This window comes from Chelonoidis abingdonii, chromosome 2, assembly GCF_003597395.2.
Source record: "Chelonoidis abingdonii isolate Lonesome George chromosome 2, CheloAbing_2.0, whole genome shotgun sequence".
NCBI lineage: Eukaryota > Metazoa > Chordata > Testudines > Testudinidae > Chelonoidis > Chelonoidis abingdonii.
In genome coordinates this window covers 9,541,473-9,558,977 of record NC_133770.1, presented here as the reverse complement: position 1 = coordinate 9,558,977, position 17,505 = coordinate 9,541,473, and the positions used below count along the sequence as shown (strand labels likewise).

Here is a 17,505-nt window from a genome sequence, read left to right as displayed (position 1 = left end):
AATTCAGGGGGCTCTGCATTTTAATTTAATTTTAAATGAAGCTTCTTATTTTGAAAACCTTATTTACTTTATATACAACAATAGTTTAGTTATATATTATAAACTTATAGAAAGAGACCTTCTAAAAATGTTAAAATGTATTACTGGCACACAAAACCTTAAATTAGACTGAATAAATGAAGACGGCACAGCACTTCTGAAAGGTTGCCGACCCCTGCTTTAGTGTAATGTGAAGTTGCACTAAAGCAACACAGATATTACTGAGTACATATATTATTGTTAAACCTTAATTATGGACTCATAACTAGCCCCTCTATAATAAAGAACTGCTGTTAAAATATAGCAGATGTATTAAGCACTACATAACTAAAATAAATTGAAATCCACCAGCTCTGCCTACCATTTACTTTCACCCGAGCAGTTGTCTTTTGTTCTCCAGTGCTGCAGGTATAGTCTCCAGCATCTGTTGATTTGGCATCTTGAATAATGAGCTCTGCAACCGTGCCGTGTTGCTTCAACTCATATTTGTCACTGGGTTGTAGAACTGTATCGCCCTTTGTCCATTTCACTGGGATGTCAGGTTTGCTAAGCTCACAGGTCAGTTTGACTTGACTTCCTTCTTTAGCCTCCTCATTCTGGAGTTCTCGTTTGAAAAGAACTGGCAGAGCTAAAAATGTAGAATTGCAGACTGTGACCATTCAAGAAAACAAGAATGCCTGGAAATCACTTTTCCCCTTTTTGTTTCATCCCACACGAGCCCTTTCACGTAAGATATAGCATCACAGAACCCCAGGATGAAAAATTGCTTAGATTCTAATAATCCATCTCCAGCTGTCAGTGCAATATATTATTAATAATAACATAAATATTATATAAATGGTTTAAACACTTAATAGCATGAGATCTCTATAGCATGTGGGGACTCTCTAAGGGCCCAATCATGAGAGAAACTGGACATCTTTGACTCCCCTATATCGCTATTTCCATGCCTGCTTCATGGTGTGAACTACTGAATACACAGATGAGGGGAACTGTTTCACACCATTTTTGTCACTGCAGTTAGCTAAAGGTATCCTTTCTCTACCATTACATTTTGCAGATGTCAGTCAGGGATGTGAGAAGTTGGACTACACTCTGGAAAGGTGTTCAGAGCTAGCCCATTGCCATACAAAGAAGAGAACTAGTGAAGTAAAATAACACATCCAGAAAGAGAACACAAGGATAGGACAAACAGCATGACAAACAATAGCGGACACATTCGTTTTCCCAGTCAAGGATCCCTTCTCCTTATAGGAAGCCAGACACATTTTTATCAGACATGAAGATGTACTAACTTAGCAAACACTGCAAAGCATACACAGAGAGAAAGCTGACCAGATAGATAAAAGAGTCTCATGGAAGATTCCTACACAGCCTCTGTCAGAGAGAGTGATTTCAGACTGCAAAGTGAATTAGTGAAGAGTACGTGGCATCCAACATTTCTGGTAGTGTTGACTGTGGAAGAGGAAACATCTGGTGGGGTTTCCCGCTTCAGACAAGTTACAGTAGAAAGTGCTGTTACTTGATGGTCTCTGTTTTCACAAACGTGTTCACTACTGTCTTCTAGCGAAAGGTTATGAATGTGCAGCTCAGCACTTACACTTTCTGATTCATCACACACTAGTTGCTTGGCTGAAAAATGACATCTCCTTTCCTCCATTCCACTTTCAGCCCTACTTCGGCACATTCACATCTTTCATGCGGCACTGCCTTTATCTACCACTTCATCATTCTGGAACTCTTGAGTGAACTTCCTGGGTTCATAGCTAGAAGGGTCATGGCAATACAATGTGTTCTAATATGTATCCTTATCCCATGGGTCATCTACATCTACTGTTCCACAGGGAATCTTTTGAATCCATTTGCTTAAATCCTTTAATCCTCAAATAAATTTCAAATCGATTGTAGCTGCTGTGTAACATAAAACAATGCATTTATTTTCTTGATAAAAATATACTCTCCTCCCAGGTGTCAGAACGAGTTCCTGTTGAAACGAATGGGAGTGTTTCTACTGTCTTTAATGGGAGTTGGATCAGTCCCTAGTGTGGTAGAAAAGCATAACGAACAAATCAAGATGAATGACAACCACAAAGCTTTCCTTCATTACATTGTTAAAATAGTCCTTCCTTCCATTTTTAGGGCAAAATCCTGCTCTCCAGAACTCAGTTCTAGATGGTGCTCCTCCCACGTACATGGAGGGCTCAGTGACATTCACAGGAGATGAACACACATAAGGAAGCTGACTGAAAATCAATGTGCATAACTGAGAAGGGTATTTTCCTTTCAGCTCAGTAAACTACACCCAGCCCCGGCCTGTCTATCCTTGCACTCTGAAGCTCATTTCAATCTCAGAACAAATGTTTTGTCTATTTTACACTTTGTCACCTGTCTGGAGGCTGTCCAGCTGAGTTAGTCAGAACATATCCTGCATTACAGTGTGAAGAGATGGAGTTAATTGTCAGTTCAGTTGCAGCCAGGTGTTAAATTGTTATTTTGACCTTTATGTTAGCCAGCATCACTCCAAACTTCCTTACCCTTGACACTGACAACTGCACTACTTTTAGCTGTTCCAGCCTCACACTCATATAGGCCACTGTCTCTATCGTCTGTCCCATGAATGACAAGCGTGGCTTCAAATCCCGACCGGCTGATCTTATACTTAGAGGAGTTTCTAAGGGTCTTCCCATCTTTGCACCACTTTACCGGGCTGCCTGATTTGGAGGTTTCACAATGAAGAAAGGCATCCTCTCCCTCAATGATTTCGGCATCAACAAGCTCCTTTGTAATGATGCAAGGCTTCTCTAGAATCACATAAAACTTGTCTGAGATTTTCAGAGGGAGTGGAGCAGCACATTCCTAACATGGGATTATTTATACCAAAGATCTGGTTCAATATTCTGCAACGTCATTATCAGAAAAGAACAATTTGGGGATGGGAGGCATTAAGCTCTCATAGTGAGGCTTTCTACCCCTAGACCTGGTTTTGAAAATTCCTGGTATAGTATGGTAAAATCCAGGGGGCAAATGTCTCTGTGGAAGAATATGAATCAGAGATAAGTCACGTACGACAGGCATGGTTGAACATTAACTAGGGAGAAGTATGAATTTCACTAGCTCAGGAAAATTCCCCTAGATCCCCTTCAATATGAACAATGCACAACTTGATGCTTCTGCCTAAACAAAAAGCGTGCACGTGCACAGTCAGAAAACTGATCCGACATGAAGAGCATGGCAATGCAAATTGGTCAGAACCAATCAACTGTTGACTTTTGGCTTCTCAGTGGTTTTTAAAGAAGTGAATCAGAAACTGGTTTTTGCCAGCAGATCGTCACACGTTTTTGCCACTTACATGCCAGTGTTTTTCTAGTAAATGTGGCTTTTTTTTTTTGCTTTCTGAAAACAGCTGCTCATTCTGCAGAACAATGTCAATGTTATAAAATGGTGCAAAGTTTCACCCTTCCAAAACTGTTCATGTGATTCTTCAAACAGTGTTCAATTTGATGCAGCAGAAACCAAGTATTTTACCCAAGAGGTACACAGGATGGATCCTGAATTCATTACATTCAGGTCATGTGACCTCATTGACACTCTCCACTTGCCTCTTTCTCCCTTGTTCCTCAATGCTGACTTCTCTAATTAGAGAACTCACATCACAGAACCTAATTTATAACATTTACTGCTCTCTCTCCACCTGCACACATATACCACTACCCAGTGCTGGCCTGTAATCTCTTTATCCTTTCCTGCAGCCTTTATGCTTGAATTACCTTTAACAACCAAACTGGCAGATGTTTTCTTATCACCAGCTTCAAAGGTAATGACCCCCGAATCCTTCAGTGACAGTTTTTTCAAGGTTAGCAAGTGATAGCCTCCAGGCTGAGACTGGATGTCATTAAGTTCATTGGTATGGAGTGGGGTTTTATCCAAAAACCACTGCACATTGCTATATTCTACCGGAGAGATTCTGCATTTGAACATGGCAGATTCTCCTTCCACCACATCAATGTCTTCCAGATCTTCGGTTATTAGTATTTTCTGGCCTGAAAGGAACACAGACATATCAATTGCTGGAGTCCTTAGCTTTGATCCCTGTGTTCAGATAAAGGCAAAGCGGAATGCCAATGACATGACCTCCAGCACGAATGCTTTTGTGAAAGGAACACGATTCTTGGTACCAAAGGTTTAAATACAATTCCACTGTTATTGATCAAAGAATTAAAAAAAAAATATTTACAAGACACACCAGAACAGGATGAAGACAAATTCAGGACACTAAGCTACATGCCATTGATTTGTAAAGATTCCAGTACACACTCAGGGGAAAATTACAATTCTAATATTTTAATCTCTCTAGAATATCAGAAATGAAATCCAATACATGGACCTGAGAAAAGAACGAGGCCCTTAATATGCCATGTGTTCTGGACATTTAGGTTCATTGAATGGATGTTCCCCAAACCCCTGTCTTGATTTATCATATTTTGCTAGACCACATACAACTTTCTTCTTTAGCGGTGCTACCAGCCAGATTCCAGCTTCTCTATAAACAGCCAAATGACAAACACACTGATGAATGGAGATTTAATTTGGAACTATGTTAGTAATTTATCTGTCAAAGGAAAAACAAGAAGCAATCCTGGAAATCAGTCTAAAAGCGAGAAAAAAAAGATTATCTATACATAAAGATATTCCTGATGTCACTGTGAATTACAACACAAATTCAGGAAGTGTTACTGAACCACAAAAACTAAGGTACTCCCACAGTTTTCATGGACTAAGCTTGTTCCACATTTTCAGTCATATATTTGAGTTTAATAACATTGTTCTTTCTAGTGGTTAAATCAAATATTTTATAGGTCAGCAAAGTTGTTTAAAGTCGGCATTAGAAATCTTTCACACTGTGCAATAGACGCTGTATGACATCTTATGCAAGACCCTGGGTCCTCCCTATTTTAGGACAAATTGCTGCTTTTGGAAAGCTAGAGGGTTGCCCACAGTTTCTTTTGTAAGATGAACTGGCAGATAATGAGAGGGGCAAGACTGCTGTGTTTATCAGGGGGTTGGACTAGATGACCTCCTGAGGTCCCTTCCAACCCTGATATTCTATGATTCTATGATCCCTGAATCCATAGGAATTTTACAAGACACTACCATGGAACCTAAAATTGTACTGATAAATCATCTAAGCTGCTCTAAGATAATCATCTAAGCTTCTCTTTTGTTGTTTTATCAGTTTCGTTTCAATAATAATTTCCCCTTGAGAGAGTCCTTTTGGTGCTGCAATCAGAGTACCATGAGCTCCTCTGTACAATGTGACATCAGAGGTAACTCAACCAGTTGCCATTCACTCCCTGCAATAACTTTAACCGTAACCTGAAAACCCTAATCCTGCTGCTTGCCTCAGGCATCTTTCCCATTGACAGTGCTTATTTGGTGCTGAGGACAAGGAAGCCCTCTTCCTGCCCCACCAAATGGGCACCATTTAGATTAACTAAAACAGTTTTGACTGTGCAAAGGTACATAATCTTGCCTGAGGCAGGTGTAGTGCAGAGGGAGTCACAGTGCAAATCTGCAGCCTCACCCTGCTTCAGTCAATATAGTTCCAGATCTGAAACAGCCCCTGCTATTCCAGTCCTGAACCCCCACACCCTCCAATCCTGCCAAAGCACCTCAGTCCTGACCTGCAGTTTCATTTCAACCAATAGGACTGAAACATGCAAATTAAATAGATGGAAAGAGTGATGATTGCTTGAATTACCTCTGATGTCATAATGCTCTTCTGCCTGCATCACCAAAATGAGCACTATGTGGAAATCAGACTTTCCCCAAGTTCTGGTTTTTCGACTATCAACAGAGGTCATCCCAGCTGTTCCCCGCTCCAGGCCAATGGGGGCTCTGGGAAGCGGCGGCCAGCACATCCCTCTGCCCACGCTGGTGCTCCAGGCTGCACGGTGAGGGGGCAGAGGGCAGGAACTGGGGTGGATAGAAGGCAGGGGAGTCCGACGTGGTGGTCGGGGGGGGGGTGTCGATAGGGGTCAGGGTGGTCAGAGGACGGGGAATAGGGAAGGTTGAATGGGGACAGGGGTCCCGGGGGGGAAGTCAGGAAGGAGGGGGGTTGAATGGGAGGCAGTCAGGGGTAGGGGTTCCAGAGGCAGTCAGGGAGGAGGGGTGGTGGGATGGGGCAGGGATCCCAGGAGGCAGTCAGGAATGAGAGGAGAGGATCCGGGGTGGTTAGGGGATAGGGAAGGGTGGATGGGGCAGCGGTCCCAGGGGGGCCATCAGGGGACAGGGGGGTTTATATTGGGCAGGAGTCCCGGAGGAGCCGTCAGGAGGAGAGAAGCAGGGGAGGTTGGATAGGGGGAGGGGGCAGGGCCACACCTGGCTGTCTTGGGAGGCACAGCCTCCCCTAACTGGCCTCCATACAATTTTGGAAACTCAATGTGGCTCTCAGACCAAAAAGTTTGCCCGCCCCTGTTCTAGGCTGTAATCTGATTGGCATTCCTTAACTCTGCTCAGCTGCCAGTAAGTCGAGCTCAGCATTATAACACACACACTTCCTGCCATCTGACAGTCATGTGGTACTTGGTCATGCATTCAAGCCATTCATACCTTGCACGATTAGCTTGGCTCGAGACTGGGCCTCGCCAATGTCGCATGTGTAGGTGTCACTGTCGCTTTTTTCTAAGGCATTAATAGTGAGCTGGAGGATGTTCCCTTTCTGGATGATCTCATATTTCTTGCCTGCCTTGAGCTCAACCATCCCTTTCCGCCAGATCACTGTGGGTTCGGCTTTCTCAGTCTGACACATAAAAACAGCCACTCCTCTTTCATCAGCTGTCAGATCTGAAAGCTCCTTCACAAAGCGATTGGGTTTTTCTGAGGAAAGTGACAACAAATGGTTAGCCAAACATAGTCCTCAAGTACATCATAAACACCCTGGGCCTAAGTCTCCACTGCTTTGTGATCATTTACAGCTGTCCAAAGTGAGATTGGATCGGAACGGCAGCACTTTTACATCTACCATGCACAGGAGCAAAGCTGTTAATGCTTGAAAGAAACAAAAGGTCATTAGTCTCCTTTCTCTGTGGCCACTTGTAATGGATACGCCTATGGTCTGTTATAGAATTGAAAGACAACGTACTAAATTCCATGGCCAGAAGTTCTCTCGCTTCCTGGTGAGAAATGCAAAGATATCCAGATGTAGTTCACTAGCCCATAGTACTGAAAAGAGACACGTACAATGAGTTTAGGAATAAATCCAGGCCTTCATTTGAATTACAACTCCTGGCCTGATTTTCATAGATTTTAAGCCCCTTTGAGCTGCTGCCAAATTGCCGCCAAACTGCCACAGAAGCACGGTTAAGCTGCTGCCGAAGTGTCGCCGCTGATCTTTTTTTTTTTGGCCGCTTGGGGTGGCAGAAAAGCTGGAGCCGGCCCTGCTCTTAAAACAAGAATTTTGGATTGCCTTGGAATTGGTTTGATATTTTTCAAATAATACAGCACTGAGCACAAAGGTCAGAGCTTGATGTATTATTAATTATTATTATTAATATGAATATTTTTGCACTTATTCAATACCTCAAAGTGCTGTGCAGAGGTGGAAAGGCGTCTCTCATCCACCTGTTACATTTTGGTTTTTAGACTGCAAACTCCTTGGGGGAAGGATTGTAATTTATTATCAGTCTGTTTTGTGCCTGGGGTAATAGTTGTGGCCTTTAGGTGTGTCATAAATATAGAGGGAAGGGTAGCATAAAATCCCTCCTCGGCAGCTGTACTGACTCGCCTTATCTGTAAGTGGTTAAACAGTTGAAATAACCTAGTTGCACCTGACCAGAAGGACCAATAAGGAAAGAAGATACTTTCAAATCTGGGAGGAAGGGAGGAGGATTTGTTTGTTGCTCTCTTTTGTTATTCCTTCTTTGGACAGAGGGAGAAGCCAAGCACATACAACATCTCCTGAAAATATACCTGGAATAATCCATCTAAAACCACAGAAATTGTAAGTAGGGCAAGGAAATGCATTAGGTTATCTTTTGTGTTAGCTTCTGAACTTTCCTATGCTACAGAGATAGTTTTATTCCTGTTTTTGTAACTGTGAAGCTGATCTCAGAGGGGAATGCTCTGTGTTCTAAATCTTTTTATTACTCTGTAAAGTTACTTTCCATCCTGATTTTGTCAGTGTGATTCTTTTACTTTTTCTTTATAATAAAGTTCTTCTTTTACTGATTGATTTCAGTGTCCTCAAGACAAAGGGTCTGGTCTGTGCTCACGTTGCTAAGGCAATTAGTTGGTATATTATTCTCAAGCGTCCCCAGGAAAGGGGGTGAAGGGGCTTGGGGGATATTTTGAGGGGATAGGGATTCCAAGTGACCCTTCCCTGAATTTTTGTGTAAATCACTTGGTGGTGACAGCAATACTGTCCAAGGACAAGGAAAGGAATTTGTGCCTTGGAGAAATTTTAACCTAAGCTGGTGGAATACAAGCTTAGGGAGTCTTTCATGCAGGTCCCCACATCTGTACCCTAGAGTTCAGAGCTGGGGGGGACAAGGTGCTACTGCAATATAAATGTTAAATAATACAAGTAATAATAATGGTGGGCAAGAGGTACTATTTCCATTGTAGAGATAGGGAGACTGAATCACAAAGATGTTACACAGAGTCAGCAGCAGAGATGGGGATAGAGCCAATCGCTTCTAAATCCCAGTCCCCTGTTCTAACCACTGGACTCCTCTTTGGCATAGACTGTGGTCTAACTACTCTCACATTTATGGTACAATTAACATTAATAAACTTCAAACCATTTTTCACTGATATCATTTTCAGTGTGTGTTTTGGGGGCTTTCCCTTGCCATTGTCCGTGCAGATCAGTCAGTTAAGTCACACAGTAAGGCTCTTCAAAATGGTGACTTTTTTTCAGAAATTACTAAGCTAAAAAAAAAAGAAATAAAAAATGTCTGTACGAAGTTTGGAAAAACAAAAAAATTGGTCTGTTAAAAAAGCCAGTGAAATAAAACCTCTTCAAAAGTTTTGCAGTTTTTTGCCCTACTCTACATACTTTCAGGCTCCTGGGTGTTTGTCCACCGACCTTCTACTGTGACCGATGCTTTAGTTTTAGATGTCTCTGTCTCACACATGTATTCCCCAGTGTCCTTGGTCATGGCATCATGAATGATTAGTATGGCCCATGTTCCTTCTTGGCGCAAGTCATATTTTTGGCTTTTCCGGATTGCTTTGCCATCCTTGTACCATTTCACATTTGTGTCAGGTTTGGACATTTCACAGCTCAGGCTGATGTCTTGTCCTGCTGCTGCTGTCTTATCCTCCAGCTGCTTTATAATCTCTGCTGATTTTTCTGAGGGAAGCAACAATACCTGTTAAAAATCCATGTTCTGGAACTTTATCATTTTTTGGAGAATTAGGCTTCCTTCTATCTACAAAATCATTTCATATAGATTCACATAAGAGAATAAATAATTCACATCACGTTACTGATTTACTTTTGGATAGAACTATCTGGGGAGAAAGCAAGTGTTCATGTTTAGTAGATGTTAATTGTATTTATTGGATGTCAATGAGCAGCAATTGGGAACTGACAATTAATTACTTACAAGAATGACAGAATGAGACATTTGTAAAAAAGGCATTCACTTTGGTGGCTACCATTTTGCATTCATAGTTAATTAAGGATGCTGTTACTGTGAGTGCAAACTGAGTGGCTAGTCATCTAACTGTATTTGCACCTGCAATCATTTGCACCTATAATTTCTGACCTGTAATTAATAGTACTCAGAAAATTGCAGGCAGAGATGAGGCCACTTTCAATATTCCCTTCCCCCCCATAAACATTTATTTTAAAAGCTTTAAACCAGTACAAAATGTTTCAATATTTCAAAATGTTTCAATTTAATGTTTTTAAGACCAGTTCCTCATCCCATTGAATTCAATGAGAAAGGTGCCATTTACTTCAATGAGATAAGGATTTTGCCTTTACAATTTACTGAGATAACCTATTTTTTGAGATTGCTCCAACTCTGAAATATCTCTGCACTTGTTACCTTTCACAACCAGCGAGGCCTTGGAGTTCAAGTTGCGAGCAGTGAAGACTACTTCCCCAGCATCAGCAGCAACCACATTTCTGATGTCAAGGGTGTATTTCCGCCCTTTGTTAAAGATTTTAAATCGTCCACCACTGTGAACTTCATTCCCCTTCAGCAGCCAGTGGAAATCGCCAATGCTTTCATGGGACAAAATACACTCAAAAGTACAATTCTCCCCTTCTTGAACTTCAGTGCTCTTCAGACGTTTGGTGATACCAATGTTCAGCTCTGGAAGGTAAGAAGGCGGGTGGTACAATTATTTAGGATTGGAGAAAAGTGGTATTGTACAGCAGTCAGAGGCCTGAGAAGGCTTAAAATTCACATAAAGAACAATACTGAACACTTGCTATCTGAAGGGTTAGAAGAATGAGAGACGAAAAGCACGCATCCTCCATTTGCATATTCAATATTGTGGCAGAACTACTCATAAGTTATCCCTTGATGCCAAGTGTAGCCCCAGAGCTGAACACTGGCATCACTAAACGCCTGAGTTGTAGGGGTGGGAAAGGGACTTGTTAGACCCCTGGACAGCTTGCACTAGAATGAGCATGCTCAGGAATATGAGAATCCTCCATGAAATGGAGCCACGATTCCATGAAAGCTGGAGACTAGAGTGTCAGTCAGGAAGCCTCTACACCTGTGTGTGCGATGAAGGTCTCCGCTCACATTGGCTCTGAGAAATGGGATGTTATGTTAGTGATTGCTTGCCATGTTGTGACCTGCCTAAGACAGCTCCAGATCTGTCTCAGAACAGATGGGCATTTGAAACACTTCTTCCCACAGACAGTCCCAAGGACTGAGGAACAGTGACTTGTGGGTATTTTTTTTAAATGGATGATATAATTCTGTTTTTGTTTCCTCAGAATAAACTCTAAGTTATCATCTGATATATGTTAAACTCCATGTTATTTTCTTTAAAGAAACCCATATTTCTTCCTTTGAGTGCATATGTATGATCAATATTTTTATTAAGGTGTTTGTCAGTCATTTTGGCTCATCATTTTTATTAATCACAGAAGGTTTGGAAGGATTTGATCCATAGCTCAGTCCAGTAAACAGCTGAACCCAGCAGAGAGGTGTGCAGCAATCTGCACCTCTGCTATACCAAATGCCTCATAAACTAAAGGAATGATAAATAAGAGGAGAAATCACTGGCCATCTCATGAAAATTAGCCATAAAATATGCCTTATCTAGGAGGAAAATGAGCAAATATGAGGAATAACTGTGACTGCAGAGACATTAATGTATCATTTGGTAACTACTGATAAATGTTGATTTTTAAGTGGAGACTACTGTGCCTCATGAAGGAGAACATGTGACTCAAAGAGTAGAAGCATGCAGCACTCATTTATAGCACCATTTAAAAGAACACCATAGTTTTCAGCTGCACCTACCCTGAATACTGACTCGTGACTTGGTAAGGTCAGTGCCAATATCACATGTGTATAAACCAGCATCATTCTTGTTCAGATCGTGAACAATGAGACACAGTGTTTTCCCAGCTTGCATCTGCTCATACTTGTCACCAGGGGTAAGCTCCACATCGTCCTTCTTCCAGATGGGTTTGACCTTTGGTTTGGAGACCTCGCACTTCATTGTGATCACACCACGCTCCTCCCCAACAACATCATCCAAGGCCTTCATGAAGACGATGGGCTTCTCTGAAGGAAATTAATGGGGGGTGAGGGCAAGAGAGGGAGAAAAAAACCCAGGACATTCAGACTAAACAACTTGCTGTAGTTTCCAGTTGCTTGAAGAGGGCTTAATCAAACAAATGGAATTGAAGGGACTCTCATACCTTATGTCCCTGGAATATATTTTGGAGGGAGGGGGACCACCATTTTATTAACCCCTTTGTTGTGGGAGCAGGGCTGTAGAGATGAGTGGGAGCAGCTGATCTGCATCCCCATGCCACAGGCAGTCACTTGCAGTGCTGAGGTCCCACGGAATCGTGGTGCTCCTTGTGGTGTACTGTGGCTGTTATGAGTTATATTTCTCTCTACGGTACAGTGCCTGTAACTGGGCCTTGGGGTACACGTGCACACCAGCAATGGACCTATTATGGCCCTTTAAAACCGGAAGCTGTAGCCAGAGGGCACATGACGCGCAGCAAGCATGTCATGTCCTACAGGAAGCCAGCTATAAGGCAGGGGTAGCCAACAGGAGAGACCTGGGGTCGGTCTCACCATTGTAGCCAGGGAGGACCAACACAAGGGAAGGCTGTGTTCCCTCCCAGTTGGCTGAAGCTGGAAAGAGTTCAGGTAGTTAATACCCATTACTGTGAGTTGACTGGTTGTGGTTTTGAGTTTGTGTTTTAGAAAGAAAATGAGCCCCAGAGAACAGGATGTGACTTTATTTTTCCACCCTCCCTCCCCTAGCTGGGGAGACTGCATGTCACTCTACACTTAATGCAGCATGTTAGCAGCAGGAGAGAAACACAATGTGCTCTCTCTCATGGAGATTCTACTTCCCCCTCCAACACCTTGTTATTTTCCTTAATCTAATTTAAAACACATTTTTGTCTAAAAGTGCATGTTTGCTCTTTGTGTATAGAAAAACAGAACAATGTCTGGCAGACTGTGAGGGGATGGGGGAGTAAACCCCTCAGCATCTCTGAGGGGACTTGGGAAGTAAATCCCTCAGACTCTCTAAAGGGGACATGAAGGGAGGAGAAAATCTCAGATTCTCTGAAGGGAACTGGGGACTAAATCTCAAAGAGCCTTCAGTTCCAGATTCTCCCTCTGTTGTCTTCTCTCCAAAGATCCATACATAACCATGACAAAATATTTCCTTGCTGTTGAAACAGTCTAATTCCAGAACAGGTTTACTGAAAGGAAGGAGTGGTCTGCTGTGCCCCATTAGATACACACTGGAGTTTAGCTAAAAATAATTAAAGGCCAATACAAGATAATCATCTATAGGTTTCTGAAGGTAACATTCAGCAGAGGAAAGAATTCTTCAGCGTGATCCAGGTTACAACAGTAAGAAGTAATAGGATAATGCTGAACAAGGAAAATATTTGGCAGAATATCAGGTCAAATTTCCTAATAACTTCAGTTGGACTACAAAATTCACACCTAAGGGAAGAGGTAGGATCCATGTTAATTAACTACTCACATTCTGGGTAGCGAAGGCCTGTAGGGAGTTACACTGCACTGGCAGGGAATGGATGGGACGACTGAATAACTCTTTTCCATTTCTTATTTACATTCTTAAATGATTCCATAGGATTGGGGCCATTACCCACCTTTCACCTTCAGTTGAGCGCTTTCCGACACCTTCTCCGTCTTGACAGTCACCGTTCCTGCATCGTCTGGCGTGACTTGCTTCAGTGTCAGACTGTGGCACTTGCCGATCTTCTTGATCTCATTACAGCTGTTGGTGTAGAGGACGGTGTCATTCAGTAACCATTCCACATCCTCGTCATCATGGGACAGCTCGCAGGAGAAGACAGCACAGCTTTCTTCCTCGGTCTCCACATCCTGCAAGTGTTTGGTTATCGCCACCTGCCGGGCTGCAAGGAACCAAAGTTGCACAAATAAACAAAAAAGTAAATAAACAAACAAATAAATAAATCATCACAACAACGATGATAAATAATTAATACAATAATTAACAGAATCACAGATGTGATAGAGTTTAAGGCCAGCAGGGGACCAACAGATCATCAATTCTGACCTCCTGTATATCACAGGCTGTTACATTGCCCCTAGTAACTCTTGTATTGAGCCCAATAATAAGGAATACAATGCAAAACTCACCTCTCATATTGTGCAGCACCATCTATTCTCTTTGCAATATACAAAACTGTTTTAATTAAAAATAATTAATTCCTTCTCAAATGATAGGACCTCTCCCCTCCCCTACCTGGCATAGCCACATATTATAAAGAAATAGTATTGTTACATATATAGATGTGCCAACTGAGATCTGGGTCCCACTGCGCTAGGTACGTCACACACACACACACACACACGCAATCAGCCCTTGCTTCACAAAGCTTATACTTCAAACAGACAAGGCAGACAAACGGTGCAAGAAAGAAAATTTAATTCGCCCTATTTTACAGATGGGGAACTGATGTATACAAGGATCAAGTGACATGCCTAAAGTCACACAGGAAGTCTGTGACAGAGATGGGACTTAAGCCGCTGGTCAGGAACTCAGCTAGAAGCCCACCTTCCTTATAGCCAACAGACTGTTGAACTGTTCTTCGGCGCAGGACTGGCTGATTAAGGGGACTGATTGGCAATTTGGAACCTTTAACCTGTAAGCCACTAGTGCGAATTTGATACTGGTCAGTAGCATCTAGATGTCATCAAGTGATGGCTATATGGCTATTCAATGGCCTATCTGAAATGAATCATGGAACTAATTTCCATTGTTAGTGGATAGGTGCCACATCCCTTCTCCCAAAAAAAATCACAATGATCACCCAAGACTGCAGTTTCATAGACAAAGTGCTGACTGGACAGAGATAATGAGTTACCCTAGGTTGCACCTCCAGGTCAGGAATGAAGCATATTGCTGGGGAAGCATGGTGAAAGCACAAGAATGGCCTTACTGGGTCAGAACCATGGTCCTCTGCTCAGTATCCTGTCTTCCAATAATGGCCAATGCCAGATGCTTTACAGGGAATGAACACAAGCAGGCCATTATCGTGTGATCCATCCCCTGTTGTTCAGTTTCTGGCAGTCAGAGGCTTAGGGACACCAAGAGCATAGGATTGTGTCCCTGCCCAATCTGGCTAATAGCCATTTATGGACCTGCCCTCCGTGGACTTATTTAATTTTTTTGAACCCTGTAATACTTTTGGCCTTCACAACATTCCCTGGCAATCAGCACCACAGGTTGACTGTGCATTGAGAGAAAAAGTATTTATGTTTCTTTTAAACTGACAGCTACCCATTCATTCCTATTGAGTTGCTCCTGGTTCGTCTGTTATGTGAAAGAGTAAATTCACTGTCTCCATATCATGCATAATTTTACAGACCTCTGTCATATCCCCTCTCTTCTAAACTGAACAGTCCCAGTTTTCTGAATCCTCATATGAAAGCTGTTCCATACCCCTCATCATTTTTGTTGCTCTTCTCTGTACTTTTTCCAATTCTAATATATCAATTTTGAGATGGGGTAACCTGAACTGCACGGAATATTCAGGGTGTGGGCATAACATGGATTTATATAGTAGCATTATGATATTTTCTGTCTTATTATCTATTCATTCCTCCTATTCTGTTAATTTTTTTGATGGCTGTTAAATACTGAGCAGATGTTTTCAGAGAACCATCCACGATGACTCCAAGATCTTTCTCTTGAGTGGTAACAACTAATTTAGACCCCATTATTTTGTATGTATAGTTAGGATTATGTTTTCCAACGTACATTACTTTGCATTTATCAACACTGAATTCCATCTGCCATTTTGTTGCTCAGTCACCCAGATTTGAAAAACCCCTTTGTAACTCTTGCCAGTGAGCTTCAGACTTAACTATCCTGAGTAACTTTTACCATTTGCAAACTTTGCCACCTCACTGTTTATCTTTTTTTCCACATCATCTGTGAATATGTTACACAGCACTGGTCCCCTAGAGATTCTTGGGGGACCCCACTATTTACCTCTTTCCACTGTGAAAACTGACCATTTATTCCTACCTTTTATTTCCTGTCTTTAAACCAGTTAATGATTCATAAGATGACCTTCTCTCTTAACTCATGGCTCCTTACTTTGCTTAAGAGCATTTGGTGAAGGATCTTGTCAAAGGCTTTCTGAAAGTCCGAGTATAGTTTAGCTACTGTCCACATATTTGTTGACTCCCTCAAAGAATTCTAACAGATTAGTGAGACATGATTTCCCTTTACAAACGCCATGATGACTCTTTTCCAGCATACTGTGTTCATCTATGTGTCTGATATTTCTGTTCTTTACTATAGTTTCAACTAATTTGCCTGGGTACTGAAGTTGGTCTTACCAACCTGTAAATTGCCAGGATCGCCTCTACAGCCTTTTTAAAAAATCAGTGTTACATTTGCTATCCTGCAGTCATCTAGTACCTAGGCTGATTTAAGCGATAGGTTACATACCACAGTTAGTAGTTCTGCAATTTCATATTTCAGTTCCTTTAGAACTCTTGGGTAAATACCATCTGGTCCTGGTGACTTATTACTGTTCAGTTTATCAATTTGTTCCCAAACCTCCTCTACTGATATCTTAAATCTGGGATAGTTCCTCAGATCTGTCACCTAAAAAAATGGCTCAGGTATGGGAATCTCCCCCACATTCTCTGCAATGTAGTCTCTTGCAAAGAATTCATTTAGCTTCTCTGCAGTGGGCTTGTCTTCTTCAGTGCTCCTTTAGCACCTCCATTGTCCATTGGCAATTCATCATGCAGTTCCCCAGTCACCACAAACCCAACTATCTATATTTCTAATAACCAAATCCCCCATTACTATTACCTCTCTCTTCCTAAGAGCTGCCCTGCCAGGGGAATCCTCAGTGCGAGAGGATACCACATCATCATCTGGAAGGAGGGTTCCCAATTATGGGATAATTTCCCTCCATTCCAGCTTGATGTTCTTCTTCTCTGAGACTTTTCTCCTCCTCCACAGCACTGAAGCTGCCAGACTGAGTGTGGGACTACAATACTGTGTCCCTGAAAGTCTCGTCTATCTACCTCCGTCTCCCATAGCTTCTCCAGTTCAGCCACTCTGTCTCCAGAGCCCGTACTTCTTGAATAATGAACCTATGGCTCAGGGGTGGCCAACCTGTAGCTCTGGAGCCACATGCGGCTCTTCAGAAGTTAATATGCAGCTCCTTGTATAGGCACCGACTCCTGGGCTGGAGCTACAGGTGCCAACTTTCCAATGTGCCGGGGGGTGCTCACTGCTCAACCCCTGGCTCTGCCATAGGCTCTGCCACCACTCCACCCCTTCCCACCCCTCCTTTGAGTTTGATATGCCCTTGCTCCTCCCCCCACCCCCAGCCTCTTGCACACCACGGAACAGCTGATCGGGAAGTGCAGGGAGGGATGGGGAGGTGCTGATTGGCAGGGATGCCGGTGGGCGAGAAGCTCTGGGAGCAGGGGTGGGGAGAGCTGATGGGGGGCTGCTGGCATATTACTGTGGCTCTTTGGCAATGTACATTGGTAAATTCTGGCTCATTGTCCAGTTCAAGTTGGCCACCCCTGCTGTGGCACATATAAGCAGACACTGCACTGGTCATTGGGATAAAGCCCAGGAGCATCAGGACCCAAAACAGAGCCCCTAGGACTTGAATTAAAAGAGACTTTGGCCAGGTCTACACTGCGACTTTAAATCGGTTTAATGGCCGATATACCGATTTAACGCTGTATCCGTTCACACGACGTC

The 17,505-nt window shown here is 42.6% G+C and overlaps 1 protein-coding gene across 1 annotated transcript in view; it reads right to left on the bottom strand.

Moving 5' to 3' along the window:
* The window catches only part of OBSCN (obscurin, cytoskeletal calmodulin and titin-interacting RhoGEF), a 255,381-nt gene that overhangs the window by 115,956 nt on the left and 121,920 nt on the right, over window positions 1-17,505 (bottom strand). The window contains exons 35-42 of the mRNA XM_075062167.1: window positions 13,385-13,651; window positions 11,532-11,798; window positions 10,095-10,364; window positions 9,125-9,391; window positions 6,649-6,915; window positions 3,807-4,079; window positions 2,574-2,840; window positions 401-667 (exon numbers count right to left, since the gene is read on the bottom strand). Coding sequence (XP_074918268.1) covers window positions 401-667; window positions 2,574-2,840; window positions 3,807-4,079; window positions 6,649-6,915; window positions 9,125-9,391; window positions 10,095-10,364; window positions 11,532-11,798; window positions 13,385-13,651 — 2,145 coding nt within the window. The remainder of the gene's footprint in view (window positions 1-400; window positions 668-2,573; window positions 2,841-3,806; window positions 4,080-6,648; window positions 6,916-9,124; window positions 9,392-10,094; window positions 10,365-11,531; window positions 11,799-13,384; window positions 13,652-17,505) is intronic.